Below are 21,817 nucleotides of genomic sequence, written 5' to 3'. Positions count from 1 at the left end.
AATCATTTTGTCACAAGGCACAAAAGCATTCCTGCCCCAAATGGAGGAACAGGAGGTGCTTTAGTTGGTTATGGTTGGAGGCAGAGGCACACTTCTCACATCCTGAATGACACAGCGTAGGACTGTAGACATGGACTCGTACACTTTGCTTCCATCCTCTGACTTATTGTCTGCCTGTTCAAAGGCAAAACAAGACCCCCACACTTTTGAAAACATACAGCCAATAACAAGGAGGGAATTAGATATACTGTTAACATGAATCCCAACTAATTAGATGGATAGGTTATCTTACCCAGGTGAAAGCCTTGATAGTACGATTTAGGAACGCATTTTCAACCTCTTCTGGTATCGTCATCAAGCAAGCCAGACAATCCAGTATGCACGTTAATGTTTCTTTAGGAGCCTGTTGAAAGATTAAAAGCAGGTTCATACTAAAGAAAAATATATAATGTACAATTTAATGTAAACAATTCATTGGAGAAAAAAAAATAGTTTGCACTGACCTTATCAAGTGTATTTAGGACAGTTTGAGCATCAGCATTGTTTGGGTTCAGGGCTTTGGCTTCCTCAATGGACATGACGGGCTCTCTAAGCTGCTCCAGCCATGCCCACATGAGCCCAGTGAGGATGAAGGGATCCCGCTCCATACACAGCCTTTCCCAGCCGCCGCCTAGGTTCAGTTCTGCCTGCACACATTACACAGGGGTGTTAAGACCCTTTTGGCAAGTATGTGACTGAGGCAACTTATTCTGATGTTTCAGAATGTTGTGTCATCACAGCATCTTTGCAATGATCCCAGACATGGCTGGGCCTTCTTTTAAACTACCTTTAAGGTGACACCGACAACAAATCAATTAAATTATTGACACTTGAAGAAAAAACATTGCCAACTGTAGGATTGCAGTTTTTGAACATGCAATAATTAATCAATCTAATAATCTAATTTCTACACAAAGGCCCTCCATTTCAACATGTTACTAGTATTGGTCAGTTACCTGCCAGGTCTTGACTTTGCTCTTGTGCTCTTCATCCCCATCAAGAAAAAGGTCCACTGCCAGGGCCTGTGCCACTAGAAACCTCCTGGCGTCTATGGACAACTCTGTCTGTAGGGTGATGAAGGGCACCTCTGACCTCTCCGATAGAGTCTCTTGAGACTTCCCATTCCTTGTCAACTCTTCCCTATGCTTTGCCTTAAGCCTGGACAACATGCTCCCCTTTTTGGCCCCTCCATCGTTTCCCACAGACTCACTACGTTGCATGGTTTTCTCCCTCACCTTCTTCAGCAGAGTGTAGCCATCTTGTAGGGTTTCTACATTCTTAACTTGCCAGAGTGAGCCGGGTGGGCTGTGTGCGACGGCAGACAGGTTGCTATTACTTCTTTGACACAGGGCTGTAATGAGATTGCCCTCGGATAGCGAATTGGATATTTGATTACTCTGTGAAAAGGAGCCGAGTGGTTTTGTGAGGAGGTTGAGTTGTGAGCCCAGTCGTCTCAAGTCAGTATCGCTGTAGCACAGACTTTTGCGATGATAGAAGATGGTTGGCTCGTGGAAATGTCTCGGTAGGGTTGGTGTACCTGGTAAGCGGGGCTGATTGGAGAATACCTCTGGGCCCATCTGCTCAATGCGACTGAGATTCATCTCTATGTCTTCAATATCAGGGGCCTCCAGAATGTCTTCCTCTATTACCTCTCGGTTATCTGCAATGTCCAACAGCAGCCTAGAAACTACCTGGACAATCTTTGGTAGATATCTCAGCTCCTTCCTCTCGTGTCCATGCAGTATGTGTCTCTGGCGGTTCAGGTACTGGGACAGGGTGACTGGGTTGGATCGAGGCTCAGCACAGGAAAACACACTCCTCAAAGGGGCGAGGAACTGGGCAAACTCCCTGACACAACTTAGCTGCCCTCTGGTCTGGATGGAATTGGGGCGTTTAGCACGTACATATAAAATAGCCTGGTTAGCAGTCATCCTGGTAGCATAGGCCAAGAAACATGCTAACAGCACACCTGGAGGGAAGACAGGGGTAATACAGTTACTGTTTGTCTGATTGTGAAAGTGAAAACCCAGGCTGTACTGAAACATATTTCTACAACATTCCTAAAATGAACTTACCTGTTCTTCCGAGCCCAGCGTGACAGTGGACTGCAATCTTTCCCTCCTGCAGTGAAAAGTCCATGACTTTAACCATGTCCAACATGGCGGTAAGGTTGGTTACTCCGTAGTCACTCCAGCCGTAATTGTAGAAATAAACTGAAATGGGGAGATGTTTTCAATTAAACCTGAGCAACAACACATATAACTCAAGAACTATTATGTGAGGCCCCTACTGTTGTTTTCCATGAAGACCTCGGGGCGATATGAGAAGCCGCTCTCGGGTTCAAGAGGGTTTCCGCAGCTGGCATGTTCACCAGGCATCTGTAGGTTGATCACTGTTTTAATATCATGCCTTGACACAGACAAACAGAGAAATTAAAAGTTCATTATTGTCATCACTTCAGATGCAATGTATTCTTATTTTGAAAGCTGCTGAAAGACCTTGATAGCTGTGTATGTACCTTTTAAATTGTTCAATGATGTCATACTTTTCAATAATTCCTGTTGAGGGTCTGGACATAGCGAGAAGATTATCAGTAACCCTAAAACAAGGTTTAAAAAATAAGAATAGGGTTAACATCACATGGTAGTCCACAACCTTTTCAGTCCAACTAACATGGTTTAAGAGAAAAATATGAAAAACGTTTGACTGAAATTGACAATTGGGAAAACTTGTATTTCTTGTTATATCACAACCACAAAGGTAGAACAAGCATGTGTACCAGGACGAGTAAAGGCCTTTAATGGCCTGTTGGTTCTGACTCCAGAAACTTGGGTTTTCATACTTGCAGTCTGGACCTCCACAACCGATCGAGCACTGCACATGTCCGGGGATGACATAACGTACAGCTTCTCCTACTATTGTGTACTTTGCCCTGGGAGCTCTGACTGGGGTTATTATAGTGAGAGAGAAAAGAGGACAAATCTGTTACCCAAAAGGTCTATAATCAAAAATGTATCTATTTACTGTATGTCATTTGTAATGTGGATACAGTGTGAACATTTAACTGGAAGCTATGCCATATTAGTGTTCTCTCAGAAGAAACACATCAAATACTAATACAGTTATATTACGCATTTTCATATCCTCAGAAACTATACAGCACAGAGACTTATGTAAAATCCAAATCACAATAATTAAGATAAGTGGCGAGTGCTCACTTAAAGGTGTTAATCCTTTACCGGTAGTGCAATCTGTCATCAGAGCATTACAGTAAGAACAGCCACTCTTCTTCCACATTTGAAATGCATTTTAACATAGCATTTTGGTGAAATGAATAGTTCTAAAATGTCGTTGTAGCTGATCATCCATTGGTCATTAACATATACATTTTATTGATGACCAAATGCCATTGTTACTTACTGAAGTCCATCAGAGCTCCTTCACTTGTGTTTACGAGTGCCATATATATAACAGTCACTCAGGCCGACATCCACAGTCATAGCAGAGCCTGCACACACATACATATTTTATCATATGCATTCTGTAAACAATTGGTGTGGTAGGCCTTACATTAAGGCTGAAATAAAGTACTGGAGACAGTGGAAAAGGTGGAAAAGGCATACCATACATCTGAATTGTATATGTTTGGATTGTTAATGTTTAAGACAGTGATGATTGTTATACATGAGTAGACATACTAGAGACAACCTCTCACTAATTCACATTTTGATCAAACATCAACCATATTCAGTCAAATGTAAAGCAGACATGATCCATTTTTAAGGACTAATGAGCTGCTATTCTTCTCCTCGGTAGCTCATAATAAGTCATCGTCGCTTTACAAAATTCATGAGCACTCTTTAAGACCAGTGTGCAAGATAATCATATTTAGAATTACTAACAACAAAATGAAATGTAACCAATCTTAAGGTCAATATAATTGCATTTTCAAAAAAGCTGATTTACCTGTAGCAATTAAGACGAGGTGCTTGTAACTCCCATCTCAGACACAAATGGTTTACAATGGCGGTTGCTGAACTTCTGAAACAACCCTGTGGGGCTCTGAGGTTGTCGTTTCCTCTCCAGCTCTGTTGAAAGTCAATCCTGTGGCCTCGCTGATTTGATTTGTCTCAGATTATCTCTGTACAGCGAATGAGAGCGACACAAGTACCCAGAGAATCTTGTGATGTCGGTAAGTAAAGTAACGTATACAGAAGAATGGGTTGAAAAAAGTAACATAGATTGTGTCCTTCACTCTCCAGTTCCTCCTGACTATGGCTTAAAGGGGTGTGTGGGGCTATTCACTCCTAGATTAGACTTCTAATCTGATTACAGTTAAAGTACAGTGGAGGCAATAAGTATTTGATCCCTCACTGATTTTGCAAGTTTGCCCTCTTACAATGAAATGAACGGTCTATAATTTTAATGCTAGGTTTATTTTAACAGTGATATACAGAATATCAAAAAGAAAATCTAGAAAATCACATTAAACAAAATATAAATTATGTTGCATTTAATTGAGGGAAATAAGTAATTGATCCCCTATCAAAATATTGCTTAGTACTTGGTGGAGCAACCCTTTTTGGCAAGTACAGAGGTCAGATGTGTCTTGTAGTTGATTACCAGGTTTGCACACATCTCAGGAGGATATTTGGACCACTCCTCTTTGCAGATTCCTCTCCTAATCTTTAAGGTTTTGAGTCTGTCGCTTGGCAACCCCAAAGCTTCAGCTCCCTTCACAGATGTTCTATAGGATTAGGGTCCGGAGACTGGTTATGCCATTCCATGACCTTAATGTGCTTCTTCTTGAGCCACTCCTTTGTTGCGTTTGCTGTATGTTTTGGGTCATTGTTGTGCTGGAAGACCCATCCACAACCCATTCTTAGTGTCCTGGCTGAGAGAAGGAGGTTGTCACCCAGGATTTGATGCCCCATCCATATTTCCCTCGATGCGGTGAAGTCGACCTGTCCCCTTAGCAGAGAAACACCCCCAAAGCATAATGCTTCCACCTCCATGCTTGACTGTGGGGATGGTGTTCTTTGGGTCATAGTCAGAATTCCTCTTCCTTCAATTGTGGCGAGTCGCATTGATAACAAATTGCTTGATTTTGTTCTAATCTGAACACATCACCTTCTCCCAAGCCTTCTCTGAATCATCCAGGTGTTGCGGCAGAGGCACCTCCATTAAAGAGCTGGAAAGAACTTATGAAATATTATCTGACCATAGAAAATACATTACCTGAGTACAACAATAAAACAAAACAATTTAATTAAGTATGAAAACACATCTATGAGGCACTTTGAGAAATAAAGCTAGTAGCATTGCTAAGGGAGGGGGGAGGTGCGGTGGAGATCACAGGACATAGAATTTGTTTTTGTTTTTGTGTTTGTATGTGTCTTTGAATGTTGTGTGTGTGTGTGTGTTCACGCGATCAATTACTGACTCTTCTCTGCAGAAAGACACATAAGTGTATGTAAAGATTATTATTTTTTATCTTTAATTTTGTCTTATTTTATAGAGCAGTGAACACTGTTACAATGAACAGCAAACACGTGTCCTCTTTTTCTTTTTTACTTTGTCTTCATTCTTATGTTGTGTCTGTTCATGTTTGTTTGTTTGCTTTTTGTTAAAACAAAAAGTAAAAAAATAATAATCATCCAGGTGTTCATTGGCAAACTTGAGACAGTTCTGTACATGTCCCTTCTTGAGCAGGGGGACCTTAGGGCACTACAGGATTTCAATCCATTGCGGCATAGTGTGTTACCAATGGTTTTCTTGGTGACTATGGTCCCAGCTGCCTTGGGATCATAAACAAGATCCTCCCATGTAGATCTGGGCTGATCCCTCACCTTTCTCATGATCTTTGATACCCCACGAGGTGAGATCTTGCATGGAGCCCCAGACCCAGGGAGATTGATGGTCATTTTGTGTTTCTTTCATTTTCGAATAATCGCACCAACAGTTGTCTCCTTCTCACCCAGATTCTTGTAGTCTATTCCGGCCTTGTGCAGGTCTACAATCTTGTCCCTGGTGTCCTTAGACAGCTCTTTGGTCTTGCCCATGATGGAGATGTTGGAGTTTGATTTATTGACTGTGGACAGCTGTATTTTATACAGGTAACAAGTTGAGACAGGTGTGTTTTATACAGGAAACTAGTTGAGATTAGGAATACTTTTTTAAAGCACGAGGACTAATCTGTGGGAGCCAGAATTCTTTATGGTTGGTAGGGGATCAAATACTTATTTCACTCAATGAAATGTAAAATCATTTCTATCTATTTTTTATGTGATTTTCTGGATTTTCTTTTTGATATTCTGTGTCTCACTGTTAAAATAAACCTAGCTTTAAAGTGATAGACCGCTCATTTCTTTGTAAGTGGGCAAACTTACCAAATTGGTGGGGGATCAAATACTTATTTCCTCCACTGTATATACTGTAACATAGCACCCACTCCTCAACCAAAACTCCTACTATAGCACCTTTACCAATTGCCTTCTCCCTGATAGTGGTCAGATGATGAGATCACACCGATGAATGAATATATTCTGTCAATTAATGTCAAAACATGTCCCAGCGTTCTCTTGACCAGATTCTCAACATGTATTTTATGTAATTGATCGGGCATTCAATTGCTGTGAATAAGTACAAACAGATTTAGGATTTTTGTCTGTGAGTTCGGACAAATTCTGAATGCATCACACCTAAACTCTCCTACTCTGCTGCTACAAATAGGTGGACCTCTGTGAAGGTACAAGTAGAAACAATCTGATGGGCTTACCTTTCCCCTTGCTAAAGCTGGTTACACAGGTTACAGAGGAGAGATCAGTCATTGATGTAGCCTACTTTTGAAAAGACTTCAAAGCCAATAATCTCAGTTATATCAAGACGGAATAATCCCTTTCTGGATTTATTTCTATCTAAACCTTAGTTCAAAATATGCTGGTTGTGTGAGCAGAAGGATCTAATCCTTAAACCTCCTGTTTTTGAGGTCTAATATTTCAGCAAATGTTTTGCATGTATCCATGACATGTAACTGTGGATTCTTACATGTATCCTTACCTATACTGTACTGTACTTTTATATATAATACTACATTGTGCTTTATGAGAACCACAATAGTACAGATGGTTGAATATATTGTATATTTTCACAAAGGTATGTATCTAATCATCTTTGAGCTAATGTGATCGAACTATACGTTTATTAAATTAAACAACATGTCGATTATGCAGCTTACAATCGATACTCACATATCTGAAGGACTTTCACAGTTCAGTACAGAATCAGATCTTAAAATGTTTTAAATACATGGATTTGATTTCTCTCCATTTCATACTGTCATCTTAAAGCTCAGTTTGGCTACGAGGAGGAAAATCAGCAACATGATTAACAGAGAGGAAAAAAGACAGCCTGTTCTTTCAACACAAAATGACTAAGCTAAATGCATGTCATGTAGCCTACTGTATCAGGTGAATCAAGTAAATCACTGGCATATCTCACCTGTCTTTTTCTATTTTATGAAATGTTCTATTGTCTTACTTTGAAATATGAAACTATATCTGGGTCATATAGAAAAGAAAGCAAACTATAGAGAAAAAAAGGAAAACATGTACAGTGAGACAAACCAGCAGCTTATCATATAATAAGGAAGAATAGACTATCAGTAGGCAGTAGGTAGACTATTGTATTCATCCTTACTGTAAGGTAAGCAGCGGGGAATGCAAAGTAGGCTACTCAAATCCGCACTATAGTTAAAGTGGAATACCATGAAACACTGCACTTATTAAACATTCAAAGGAATTACATTACATTACATTTTATTTAAAAAAAAGTATTTAAAAGTACCAAAAATACAAGTAATTGTAATGCTGTGAGTGTTATATTAATTTTTACTGGATTGTTAATACATATTCCTGCATTAATGTGTTTAGAAGCGTTTATGATTCTGCTTGTCAAGGTAGAGATAATATAGGTTGTGTATTATTATTATTATTATTATTATTATTATTATTATTATTATTATTATTATTATTATTATTATTATTATTATAGCTTATGATTGCATCATTAAGTGTTCTATATTGAATTTGAATCTGCTGTTGTGGCAAATTATTCTGTTACCGACATTTACTGAATAAAGAACATGAAGAACACCAAACTTGTCTTTGAGTAGCCTATTTTATCTTGCAAGGAGAGATGCAATAGCCTACAGAGAATGATCATCACTTGCAAACTGCGATAGTGCAGTTAGAGGATTACATGAGTTAGTATATAGAGCAATCCGTATTGTCATCACTACGTCAGTTCACATGCAGAATAGAAGTCAGTTTTAGCTGACAGCAAAGTGAAAATAAAAGAAAAACAACAAGGCTATTAATTATGAAAAGATAACTCTGAAAATAATAATTTCATTGCATTTCTAGTCAAGTAAGCCTTAGTCTCGCAAAGCCAGACCAGTAAGCCTAGACATATACTGTAGGTCTAGGTCTAATGGCAATAGGCAGCCCAGATTCATAGCCTATGCAGTGCATTTAGCCTTCCTGAAAATATTAATTCGTTAACTTTTCCGACAGGTGGCAGCAGATAAGCGCTTTAGCCTGTCAGTTCGACGTATTTCCATGTTAAAAACCGGCCTCTGACAGAGATTTCCGTGCTCCACATAAGCAAAGGAATAAAGCCTAATGGGAAATGAGTTTTGTTCCTGGCCTCGGCAGACCCCTTTCCTTTGCTCCACATACTACAATTACTACATCTCCCGACAAGCACTGCCCGCCCGTAGGAGTTGTCCCAGCTGGTTGCGTGGGCGTGATTGCGTTTCAGCAAATGGACCTATCAGCTGTTTGAAATAAGCCAGTGTTGATAACAATAATTTACCGGAAATAGATCGATTTGGCCTTCAAAATAAAATAATATAGCACTGACATTTTAAGAAATTATCAATGTGGATTCATACACTGCATTTATTTTTCTGACAGGTAGTTCAACTTCATTTCAGTACAAACATTTTGCAAAACAAATCTAAAACCACACATGATCCGACTCTCTGAAGCCGAGTTTCGCCCACAAGAGTTTTATTCTGAAGGCAAGAACCAGAAGTTGTATATCCTTTCTCGTCAGCTGGCAGTTGGTGCTCCTGCTCCGGCTCTATCGCTCCGACAAGCCGGGGGAGAGGAGAAGAAAACGCAGGACCGCAACGATGGAGCACTTCTAGGAACTAACGGCGAGCTCCCCCGTCGGAGATTAATGAGCATAGTCCTCTACATGACCAAAGAAACAAGAGCGGCAACAAGAAACGCAAGCGTAACAATCATGCAATTTAAATACAGACGAATTTGAGCAACCGCTTCTTCTTCAAGGTTACATCGCCTGAAGACGCCCCAGCATCCCCCCCCTTTTTGTCGCTGATCAGCTGGCGTTTGTTCGTTGGTTGATTGTCACCGGTACCGACCATGTCCCTGAAAGAGCAAGGCTACCCCGCTGCGATGCCGTTGATGGAAGCCGGGCCGGAGTGGATGCGGGCCGAGATCGAGCGTCTCTCCCGGGAGCTGAGTGAGACCACGAACGAGAAGATCCAGGCGGCGGAGTACGGACTGGCGGTGCTGGAGGAGAAGCAGCAGCTCAAGCAACAGTACGATGACTTGGAGATCGAGTACGAGGCCGTCAGACAGGAGGTCGACCAGCTGAAAGAGGTAGACTTTCATTCAAAACTACAGAATATGTCCAAGAAAATAAAACGATCATCCAGTAGGCTATGTAGGCCTTATATGCAGCACCCTAAAACCTTAAACTTAAATGTATTTTGGGGCGTAGGCCTATACCCATTTGTCATAGCCTACTAAAAAATTAGTTTCCATTGAATTGTTTTGAATGGTATAATATGTATGGTCTCATCACTTCAATATTGTATTGGGACTAGGTTTGCTGTGACATGCAGGCATCAGCCATATCACACCTACCTGCTTTTCATCCTCCGCAAGGTCAAAATTGCAATATGAGGAGGGGATGCTACCCCTGTAGCCTGCTCCACACCCCACCCCCTCTTTACTTGGGGTGTCCCACATTGCACTGCCACCTTTTTATTTATTTATGCAGCTCTTATGGCCTCTTCAAGACATTCCTGTCTGACTAACAGATAGTCTAGGCCTGGTGTGTTTCCACTCCATTTCTGTAATGTCTTAATCAGGAGTATATCTGCAAACAGCACTAAGGCTGTGATCTGTACTTTGCTGCGTCTATGTGTTTTTCATGTTTGGTATGGGGCATATGAAGCGGTCTGATTAATTTGTTTATATCCTGTTTGAGTCTGTTCAGGCATATTTAGACTTTTTTTTAATGACATTTAACATGTGGAGACCAACTACTTTACATTGATTGATGGGCATAAGGCATTTAGTACGTGTCTCTCAGCTCAGATGGGGCCTCTTCTGTGGACTAGAATTACTAGTTTGGTCATAAGGGGCGGGAGCAGGTTTGAATTTTTGAACCTTCCCGCTCGAAAGACAGAGGGATGAGAAACTTGCAGAGGAAACCAAACGAGTTACGAGCCTATGGGAATGGAAAGAATGTTGAGAGCGGAGGTTCAAGCAGGGCTCCAAAGTCAGATAAAGGATGTGTCTGTTTTTCTGAACAGTGGCCAGACTTATTCCCCACTGTAGTGTCACGCAGTGTCCAATTTTCTTCACTCAAGCCGCAGTTTGTCACTGTCTTGTGATCCAGCAGGAGAGAAGTGTGGTGTTAGAGTGACGTTGAGCAGACAGTCCTGCCAATGTTTGTGAACTCGCTCTCTCGCTCTCTCTCTCTCTCTCTCTCTCTCTCTGGCCACAAGCAATCATGGAAAAAAAGCAGATTCCCACTTTGACACGGGCTTGCTCATGGTTGCTCACGTCCTTTGAGATATGGGTTCTTCCTGTGTCCTCCCACTCGGCTAGTCAACCAATAGCTGTAAATGTAACTTCCTGGTAAATGCTTTGCCAGAATTCTTCTCATTGCTCACCTGGGTTTGAATGGGTTTCAGTAGAGAATCACATAGAGAGATGTTTTCGGCTCTCGGCTTCTCCCTCTACTCTGTCTGTCTTCCAGTGGCCCTCTCTCTTGCTAAAAGGAGGTGGTCTCATGGCTGTCTCATCAACTCCTGCTCAGTTTCCAATGCATTTATTTAGCAAGGCTTGGCTGTGCCACAGAGGAATGACAGCTAAACAGCTCTGAATAGATAAATGCAATGAAAGCGTTCTAACAGAGTAACCATGGCAGCAAACTAAAGTGAACAAGAAGTATTAAGGAATTTTTCCCCCCCCAAAATGTTGCCAGTTGAAGTCTTGGAAAAAAAAAGCTCCTATTGTGAGTCTGATCCTTCCTTCTGCCTGATAGTGGAAATCAAACACCCATCTGTGTGGGCAATAAACTCAATTGTAACTCAAATGTGTGGCAGGGGTTCCCTCTTTTGCCTCAGGGTTGGGTTATACTGGTTTTAGATCACTGGTCAGATGATGACCTTTAGAGAAAACCATAATATCTATTCCTTTATTCCCCCTCCCCTCCCCCAACCAAGTCTCTATGTAGGCAGGAGTGATGCTATCACAAGCGAAGCACCAACCCATTCTTCTCACATCCTCCTCCACTTCCTCATGATTGTCTGTAGAAAAAAACAGTAGACAGTAGGGAGCAAACACAGGATAAGCTACTGTTATAACTGGAGCTAAAATGAAAGCTTATCTCATTTGTTGATTTCACCTAAAATCCAAATTTATAATTCATGATATCATTGCAAATGTGTACATTTTTTATTCATCTTTATCAGCCTCACAGTCTTCCTTTATTGACCAGTGTGGTTTTGTCTGCAGCTGTTACAAGAACACATATCGCAGTTTTGTTGGTCAGGAATAAGTGCCATGTTGGCTTTGGAACTACTATTTACACTGACGGTGACAATGTTTGGAAGCCCTTTGTCTTTTTGAGGACTTGGACAGACAGCAAGACAAACTTGCTGGCACAATACACGAAAAAGAAAGTGCTCGGATTTATGTGTATTCCTTGTGGTTTAAATGCCCAGATACCACTCTATTGTCTCTTGCTGGAACGTAAATAGCCAAAAGAAATCATTGTGACAGTGAGCAAACGTCCCCCTGCCACGTAGCCAATCCTTGCATTCTCACCTCCCTATGGACAGGGCACCAGTCATCACACCCCCACACAAACGCCACTCTCGAGGCAAGAAGATGGAGGAATTCTGTGCACCACTGTTGCTTAGTAACGGCTCAGCTCTTTGCCTTCATTTGAGCAGCCGTGTGGCTTCCCTCAGCAGGTGTTGCTTTTTGAGTGAGTGTGTGGTTTGACTGCAGAGGGATCATCTCAAAGCTAGCTACAGCAGTGTACGTACACATGGTTATTGGCTGGACGTAACTATGCATTGGTTTAATAGGATATTCCATTAAAATCATATATTTAGGCTATAATATATATTTAATATACAATCTATAATTGGACTACCCTTCATCATTGGTTTTGTAGCCCACAAAATGATTGCTCATTGGCATATTGTCACCAAGGCTAAACTGCTATGCTCTATATGATGTTTCCTTGCCTTTACCCATGTGCTCTCCCTAGCCTCCACTGAGGAGGTAAAGCACTATGTTGACCGTATTTCCGTAATAGACACCATTTCTTGTAGCCCACTGGCAGACTAGGATAGTGCACTAGCCCAACAAACAAATCCAACTACTGTCCCATTACAGTGAGTTGCTTTGCCCACTGGCCCTGTCCTAGAGACTTCACTGTTAGGACTTGACTTGATCATGCATTGCTTTGTGATTATGCTACTTTTCCTTAAGGACAACATTGAGTAGCTGTTAACTCTTAAGTCAACATCTGATTTGCAGATAATTAAGCTGCACACTCTTTAAAACAGTGCTCTGATAAAGGCACCCGTGGGTGTTAGTGAATATATGATAAACCTGGGTTGACTTTTACTCCGTTATCATGCAGATCTCGGTCACAAGATGAAGTAACTAATGCCATTATACTTCACTCTGGCAGTGTAGGAGCGTGAGGTGGTGTTCCCATAGCGGTTGTTGATATTCTTAAGGTAAGCCAATAACAGATGACAGCATGTGCCACACCTCCAACAGTTGTTAATGCCGTTGTGAAGTGCTAGTTCCTGCATGCAGTCTTTCCATGGCGCCGTAGCCCCTGTGTAAATGCAATGAGATTCGACAAAGAGGCCACAAAGATATCATCATATTCAACAGACTCATAAAGCATTCCAGTCCTCACCTTTTTATTTATACTTTTCTTTCTTTTTGAGACTACAGACACGTAAACAATGGGCTCTTTGCGTCATTGTTGCACAGCAGCGAGCATCAGTCACCACACACTGAAGTCGTCCACTCTGAAACCCTCGTATAGGTGTGCAGTGGCAGCTGTGTTGTACGTTGTGGAATTCAACCAGACAATCCAAACCCCTAAAAATATTGTTAAGCTCAGTAAAACCTGGGCTCTCTGTGCTCGGCTCGCTGGCCCTTTGTGTGTTTGAGCCAACCGGGGTTAACAGGTCTTGGGTGTCACACAGATGAAGAGAGGGTTAAATGCCAACAGAACACAGTGTATGACAAAGGATAGGTTGAACGATGCGGCCCATTGTGGCTACATTTGAAAGGATTGGTCACTATTGTCCCTTTTGAAATGACAGATCACTAAAGGATATACCCCAATGTCCTGAAACAAAGATATCTGTTGCGACTCTAAGCCCTTTCTGTGGGGTTAAATGGGTTGGATGCCGAGTGGATGTCTGTAGAAAGTACGAGGAGGACATAAAAACCATCTGGTCCCTTATATGAGGTCTTATATTATTGCATTGCCACACTAAGCTACAGGTAATGTTTCATCATCACCAGCTGGCCGTTTTTATCCCATATTCTTTATTTTTCCCCCACTTTTCACATTTACCTCATTCAAGTTTACATCTTATGACCAACAGCCAACCCAACCCGAGACACTATGGTTGACTGCTCTCAACCGTTGTCTTATTTCACTGGCTTTTACAGTAGCTACCTATACCTGTGACTTAGCATATCGTAAAACCATTACAGCATAGTTGTGGGGAATTGTGATTGCCCCTTTCATCCATAATGTCTTTTGCTGGGCGGCAAAGTCTGCAGTTAAATGGTAATCTTTTCTAAATGGCACTAAATAAAGTCCCAAATCCCCTACCCTCTGTGCCTAAGAGGATGAATCCCAGCCGCTATGCACAGGGCTTAGGGAGGCCTGGGAGTCTGCCAGGCCCAGTCCCACTCGCCGGCCTCCGTAGCCAGAGACGGGTAGGTGCATTTTGGGGCAAGGCTGCACAGAGGCTGTGAGGTGCCATTGAACTGCTATGTCATGGCCCAGTAGCCTACAGCAACTGCCAGGCCTAGCAGTCTGGTCTTTTTAGTGTTGTCAAGCTGGGCACCCCACTCTATAACAAAGAGTTACATGAATCTAAGTAAGAATGTGCAGATTATTTTAAAGACCACCCACAAATATTTTGTAAAGACATGTTCAGTATTAATTTAAAGGTGGAGAGTCAGAGATTCTGGATAATGCTTGTTGTCAAAATCACTTTTCGTCAAAATCGGTGAATATCTCCCCACTGTACGCAGTGTGCACTGAGAAAAAATCCACCGTTAATATACAGACAAGGCTGTGTAAAAGGGCATATTGCCTACCATGGTGGACCCCTTTTTGTTTACAAACCCGTTTACAGAGCCTGTTATTAAAAAAGATATATGTTACAGGTAGTAAGATGTTCACTGGTTTTTATTGTAAAGTGATTTGGCAACACTGGCTCTTCTATCCATAAGTTCCACTGACTTAGACTTATGTTAGCTTCCGTGTCACAGAAGAGGGACCATATGGTATTGCAAAGTAATGAAAGAATCATTCCACCCAGTTTTAGGGTAAAATGGCCCACTGCTAATCCGTCATGATTTAAGGGCTTTTATCCTCAACTCTGATGAGAAGAATTCCATCTTCACCCATCCACAGTTTAATTTAAGGCCAAGATTACCTTGGAGCATTAATGGAAGGCTGTTTAACTGTTCCAGGCCTCAGTGAGGGGGAGTTGTTTGACCTGCTTGGAATATTTTAGGTTACACATGTAAAAGAGTGTTAGAGCAGTCTGTTAAAAAGAAAAGAATCATGCATAAGCAATCTTGAATAAGCAGAGGGCGGTGTAGAAGAAAGATGTTCTCAGTGCTCTTGGTAGCAGTTTGTTTGCTGTTTACATGACTGAGGGATCCTCAGTGAAACTTGCGTCATGTCCCTCCCCTTCTTAGAAGTTGTTTTCTACTGATAGAACAGCATACCATTGTGCCTGCTCATGGGAATATCATCAGTTCACACACCCGGAGAAAATGGCTTAGGTTGCAATAAATATGGATTAAATTGTTAGTTGTTGTTGTTTTATGCCTTTTTTAAATACATTCTTTAAAATGTTCACAGTGCACATGTGCATAAAAAAAGCAATGTGGAAGCCCAGCAGAGTTATGATTCTACCAGAGTAATTCAGTTAATGAAGGCTGGAGCAAAATCAGGAAGGAGTCCAGGCTCAAAACAGAGGATGATGTCATAGTAATGGCTGTGTATGCCTCCAACAATAAAACATGGTTCACTCAGGCAAAAGGCCAGTCTCAAGTTTACCTTCTCCTACACGTCGTCGCAACTGTAAACCACTGTATAAATCTGAAAACAAAGAAGCCGGTGTGTACATGTACTAAGCTCGATTTGTGTGTGTGTGTGTATGTGTGTGTTTGTGTTTAAGAAACACAATGGCTGCTTAGTCCTTCCTTCCTATGTGTCCAGCTGTCTTTATCGTGTAGTTACATTGTCTCTCTTCTATAGGCTTTTGTACTTTCAATAACTGATTGGAACCTAAACCAGTTATTTATTTACTTTTTATCACCATAAATGTACATTGATTTGCTATTCCTTTTGGATAAGGTCTGCTTCAGTTCTCGTCAGGGCCATATTTATTTCTATTGAGACATCTTACATAAACGGATGAATCAGCTATAGCCATGACTCATGTGGGTAAAGTATACATTTTGTAACTGCATTATCAGTATCCTTAAATAGAGTCCTAGGATAAAGTCTGTGGGCTGTATCGGCTCGCCCACAACAAACCTTCCTTATCTTATTTCCCAAAGAATACAAGCAATATCATACAACACATATCAAAGGTCGCTCCAGAATTCTTTTTTATGGATTTGTATTTTGATTATATGTCTTGGCTTATGGGGTTCCTATAACCATAAAGACTCTTAGTCCAAGCAAATCTCTTCTCCATCAAACCTTTTTTCCTTCTTCCTTATCGAAATTGAAGTCCCAGCCAACCTCCTTGCCTCCTCCCACCCTGCATCCTGTTTACTTGTGAGGAGTTTAGCTTTTTATAGCATATAGGAAGCATATGAAAAATGGCTCTATAAGTCCGGATACCTTTTAGATGGGATCAGAGGAAATGACCACATGAGGTCCACCAGGCAAGTCACTTCTGTCACATATGTTCAACAAGGAATAACAAGCCATAAATCTCAACAATACATTTTTTACTTTTTAAATGAGCGGATTGTCCTTGCCCTCTCCCCTGGAGTGTTAACATCTACAGTCATTATGCTTCATTTCCTATCAATGTTCTGGCGACCATCACCACGGCAACCGAGACCGGAACTGACATACGATAGCCATATAGAATCACCAACCTTTTATATCACACTTTTTCAAAGGTTTTGTGCCTCAAAAACTGCCGTCAGTAGAAAATATGTGCACACACACGGATTATCTTTTTAATAAACTCCTGAAATCAGAAGTACATGTTGCCCATATTGTGGTAGCCTACTTGTACTTTCCGAGACAAACACGACTATATTGAGCTTCTCCCCTGGGGGTATTTTTTTTACCCCCTTGGGTTGAAAGTAATATCCCTTGAGAAACAAAAGATATGAGATGGGGGTGCATGATTGCAACACTCCGCGCTTATTAGCATATACAAAGGGCAGGAATAAATTTGTGCTAGCTCTTTGTGGACAGATGGTGGATGCCCCAACACCAGACCCTAGATATACGTATGAACACATAAAGGATATATGACCTGCCCCACCCATGTCCTCCAACCTTTAGGAGTCTTGTTGTGCAGCTCTCTGAAGTTTGTCACAAGGCATTCTGTGGCTTGCTGAAATACATAAGGAGATCAAGGACAAGATGTAGACAGATAGCGTTCTCTGATTACACAAGTACATTCTGGCACACCCATCTCTGGTTCCTCCTGAAAAAATCCTACATACCCCACTCGTCTCAATTATCTCGTGACTGGCAGAGGAGTGCTTCCCATCTCGCCTTAATGAATTAAAACCAGAGGGCAGATTTTTAGAAGCATCAAGCATGTCCTCGTTTTAATAGGCCACCTATTCAAACATTAGCAAACCCAATTTCAAAGGGTTGCCCCTTCGCCCTGGGGTTCCTTTTAACTTTTTACACCACAGTGCAATCAGAGAACAGCGGTGCATCTTACATTCTCTCCACACTCCGTACACCCACTCCCCACTGCCATCCTCCTCCTTCCCCGGGCTCCCATTGAAAATAGGCTAGTGGGTCTGGGTCCCCCTGTCACAGTGTGTCATACCCAAGTCCCATAGAGTCTACTCTACACGTTGAAACCCTCAGGCATGGTTGAACATGGGAGAGAGGGAGGGATTCTGGGAATAGAAAAGGGGGAGATGGGAAGACAGTTGTATAGTCGGGCAGGGGGCTGCCTGTACAGAGATAACAACATTAGGGTTTGGGCTCAGAGAGTGTGAGAACGGGAGGGGGTTTTAATTGGATGTATGCCAGTGTCTCCGGGGTCCTTGAGAAATGGGGATAGCAGTCAGAGAAAGGGAGAGAAGTTTACGTTGATGGGAGGGGCACCGGGCAATGCCTGGGTTTCCTGTGGGAACCAGCACACTCTTTTATTTTTGTTAGATGAAAGAAGAATAGAGTTCCTCTATCAGCTGCCTTTAATGAGTTTAAATGGCTGGGACCTAACATACAAACTAAACGTCTTTCTTAACATGTGTACAAAAAAAAAGCTGTTGGCTGTTTTCCAGCATTTGTTTCTTATTGGCTAAAGGGCATTGTGTTTCGGCTAATCTTTCTTTTCTTTTATTGACTTGAATGTTCTGTTGTTTGAGAGTTGTATATGAATTGTAGAGTTGACCCAAGTATTTTTTTTTTCAAACTTGGAATGAAAGAACCAATTGTGCATTGAAAACTAAAGATAATCATTGTTTTGCTGTATTGAGATTCTGTTTTCTATTTATCCTTTAGTACTTAATTTGCACTCAGATATGCTATTTTATTTGCACAGTATAGGGGGTAAGGTTATACTGAGCCCCCACTTCATCCTGACATGGCCTCATATGGAAGGCTTGTTGCCACCCTGACCCAAGGTTTAACCTCAATGCATACAGTCACATACAGGATTTAATTACTGCAACTGGGAAAGGCCGGTCTTTAGTATGTGTCTGGTCGGGAGCAGGACCTCTCCCCAGGAGACATTGCCCCCGGTTAGGGAGGGTGCATGGAGAGAGAGGAGAGGAGAGGGGAGTTAAGGACAGCAAATAAAAGAGATTGGGAGATAACTTCAGCCTTGTATGTGAATGAAGTGCTGGGCAATATGACAGGAGGGATGCAATGGTTGCATTCATGGCAACAGATGAAGCAACTCATATGAAAAACCTCAGGAAAAGAAGTCGTATCGGGTTTCTGCAGACCATCCCCCAGTCAGTCAATGCGTCACCCTGATTGATTAAACATGTCTGGGCACTAATGGATGTGTCTAAAATCATGAGGGGAAATGCATTAGGGTCTCAAATACAGATAAATAAATAAATATATTATTTGTGGCAGCAGGCAGAAAATTGTCTGCACTAACTGTGAGCAAATACAAAAATATATAAATGTAATGTCTATTCCTCATGTCCACCATGTTTTGGCAAACCCTGACCTCGGACTTTGGTAGAAAATGTTATCACGTGTGTTGGTGTCTAAGTTGACAAATGTATCATGGTATGTTGCGTGCCTGGCTCCAGCTGCGGCCCCAGCTGTTCCACTCCTCTGTCATTCATGTCAGTAACAACAAGAGGCTGTTTTAGTGCTGGAAGTCATATGTAAATGTTCTGCGGGGAGCAGTGTGGTCAGGGAAATAATATGCTGAAATACACACTAAATAGAGACTGAGTCACTGCTTGATTATCATGATGATAACGGCCTGGCCAGATAGCACAGAGCAAAATCACCACTGTTTTAAAGCAACCTTAGGACCAGCATGCTCTCTGTTCAAACAAATCTCAAATTAAAGACGCAGGGGGGGGGGGGGGGGGACATGGGTGAGGCCTGTTGCCAAAGAAGAAGAGGGGGGAGAGCAAGCTGTGCTAGGCTGGGCCCTGAAACAGCCATCTGTTTAGGTGGCACCCTTTTGCCCTGCCCTCCTCTGTACACCTCTCGCTCTGTCACTGTAATTGGCATTGTAACCATAACGACGGCAGCCCCCCTGGGATGCTGGCGTGTGGACCTGGGAGATTTCATCCAGACACGGAGCGTGAGGCAGGCAGAAAGGGGAACCCACTGGTCGACTGCAGGCAGGCAGAAAGGGGAACCCACTGGTCGAGATAAGGCAGACTTTGCATTGCAAATGATTTGAGGTTGTGTGAGTGCCCGGAATTTGAGCTGGTATGGAACATTACTTTGATATAAATGACGATAAAGAACCCAGACTTCAGCCCAGACGCCGATATGGTGGTGCATGATATCAGAGACCTATTGAATCTCTGCTCTCCCTTGAGTATTTTCCCTCCATTCAGTATCACATTAAGCAGTCGAATGATAGACCAGCCAGGGATAAACATATGCTTCCATATGATCAATTGGCTGCTAAGATTAAATACTGAAGACAAAGGTAGAGTTAATCCTTTAGATTTATCTCTCGTGTCCATCTGTCTGAAAGACAGAACAGATCATTTTTCATGGGGTCATACAAGAGTGAACCAAAACAGTAACTCGAGTTAAGGCAAACCTTCTTAGGAATCACTTAAGCCCACCAAAATCTGCTTTTTCTGTAAATGTTTATAGTGGAAAATGGTTTGTTTTTAGGCTTAGCTTGTATTTCACTTGTGAGTTGCGTGAAAATTAAATTTTTCCATTACACTACATATTCTGTAACGGGTAAAAGCCACCTCCACCTAATTCAGTGAGTGTATCATATACTCTGTTTGAAGGCTAAATAAACTGTGCTCAGACCCAGGTTCTTTAGCTCATTGCCAGAGGCATACTGACTGTTTTGACCATGTATTAACACAGGATCCAGTCTGTGAACACCCACAGTATAGAGCCTTCAGTCTCACACAGACAGTGTTTCAGGTGTTTCACCTTTATGAAGGAGTTATCTCTGAGCTGCTGCAGTATCTCTGTAAACGTGTGATGAATATAGATTATCAGCATGTCCGACCAAAGACTGACTTCACACAGAATTTCTAATGCTGACTTCAGATTAGTGTGTGCCCATTTGACTGAAGTCGGAATAGAATATGAAATGTAGTTTTCCTCAGCCAGATCTGATGAAAGCACTAACTAGCGCTCAATCATAACGCCCTGGTGTAAGCTGGGGGAATGTACATGATGTAGAGATTTTGTATCACCGAGCTCCAGCTGCCCAATTAGGCTAATTTGTTAGTTTTGTACATGCTACAACATCCTCAGTGAGGCATGTAAAGGGCCTCATGAGTCTGATTAGTACAACGCTTGCATGCAGAGATCGTATGCGCGTACATGTGTGTATGCTTTGAGTGCATGCTTACCTACTCCCTCCTTCTCCTCTGGTGTTCTCGGTTGCTCTGTCCTGCTCTGCAACTCTGGAGATCCACAATCTGGCACAGCTGTGTGGTTGTTTTTAGGAGGTTCACGCCCACTCATGATGAGAGTATAACATTCAGCCAGACTGCTTCAGGCTAAGGCATTGCATGTGGGTATGTTTCTGTAACCTCTCCTCTCCTCTGCCTCCTTGTTTGGCTATGGAGTGTACGCCTTGCCTTTAGCGTGTAGTGCATCCTTGCATCCCCCCTGTATGTGTTGTCATCACGAGCTGCATGCAGAGACAGTGGTACCCCCATGAGTCTTTGAACACTCGCCTACTATTCTTCCTCTTATCTCAGAGGGTATAGCAAGCCTCGACACGGCAGGAGCACCAGGTGCTGCGGTACGGCTGACTAGAGGGTACACTGGGAAAATTGGAAATGGTGTGTGTGTGTGTGTGTGTACGTGTGTGTGTGTGTGTGTGTGTGTGTGTGTGTGTGTGTGTGTGTGTGTGTGTGTGTGTGTGTACGTGTGTGTACGTGTGTGTACGTGTGTGTACGTGTGTGTGTGTGTGTGTACGTGTTTGAAATTGCCCAGGCCTGTGTTTGAATAATAGCCCAACGGCTCTGTGCTATGCAGTGAATCAGTGTGGCTCTGTGCCAGGCTAACAGCTAATATCTCTGCCTCCCTCGTTCGCATTTCTCGCACCTCTGCTTTCCCCCCTCCTTTTTTTTATCTCGCCTTCTGCCAGGCACATACAGTATAATGCTTCACACACATTTAACTGTAAAACATGACAGTTACTGCTGCATATTCTAGAAAGAGTCCCCCTGATACATTTTGCCGCAGAAGATCCCTCCTGGAAAAGCTCAAATTTAGAGTTGCTGATGTGGTGAGAAACTGTCAGTAAAGCAATAAGTGG

The 21,817-nt window shown here is 42.2% G+C and overlaps 2 protein-coding genes across 4 annotated transcripts in view; one reads left to right on the top strand and one right to left on the bottom strand.

Annotated features, from left to right (window-relative positions):
* Window positions 1-29: 29 nt before the first annotated feature.
* Window positions 30-3,502, bottom strand: ptpdc1b (protein tyrosine phosphatase domain containing 1b; the record flags this gene model as incomplete). The annotated part of the gene is made up of 8 exons (XM_080030711.1): window positions 30-403; window positions 504-686; window positions 996-2,008; window positions 2,115-2,252; window positions 2,330-2,448; window positions 2,558-2,638; window positions 2,819-2,984; window positions 3,460-3,502. 8 exons carry the CDS (start codon window positions 3,500-3,502, stop codon window positions 284-286), a joined length of 1,863 nt encoding a protein of 620 aa, XP_079886837.1. The 3' UTR covers window positions 30-283.
* A 5,706-nt stretch (window positions 3,503-9,208) lies between these two features.
* The window catches only part of LOC307253235 (protein bicaudal D homolog 2-like), a 46,600-nt gene continuing 33,991 nt past the window's right edge, over window positions 9,209-21,817 (top strand). For all 3 annotated transcript variants that reach the window (XR_013844952.1, XM_080031173.1, XM_080031172.1), the window contains exon 1: window positions 9,209-9,728. Coding sequence is in view for 2 of the 3 variants with exons in the window: in XM_080031173.1 (XP_079887299.1) it covers window positions 9,489-9,728 (240 nt within the window). In the remaining variant the exon portion in view is untranslated. The remainder of the gene's footprint in view (window positions 9,729-21,817) is intronic.

The sequence above is a fragment of the Ammodytes marinus genome, assembly GCF_949987685.1.
Source record: "Ammodytes marinus genome assembly, chromosome: 7".
Taxonomy (NCBI): Eukaryota; Metazoa; Chordata; class Actinopteri; order Uranoscopiformes; family Ammodytidae; genus Ammodytes; species Ammodytes marinus.
Note: the sequence above shows the minus strand (reverse complement) of the source record. Positions and strands in the feature narration are given on the sequence as shown.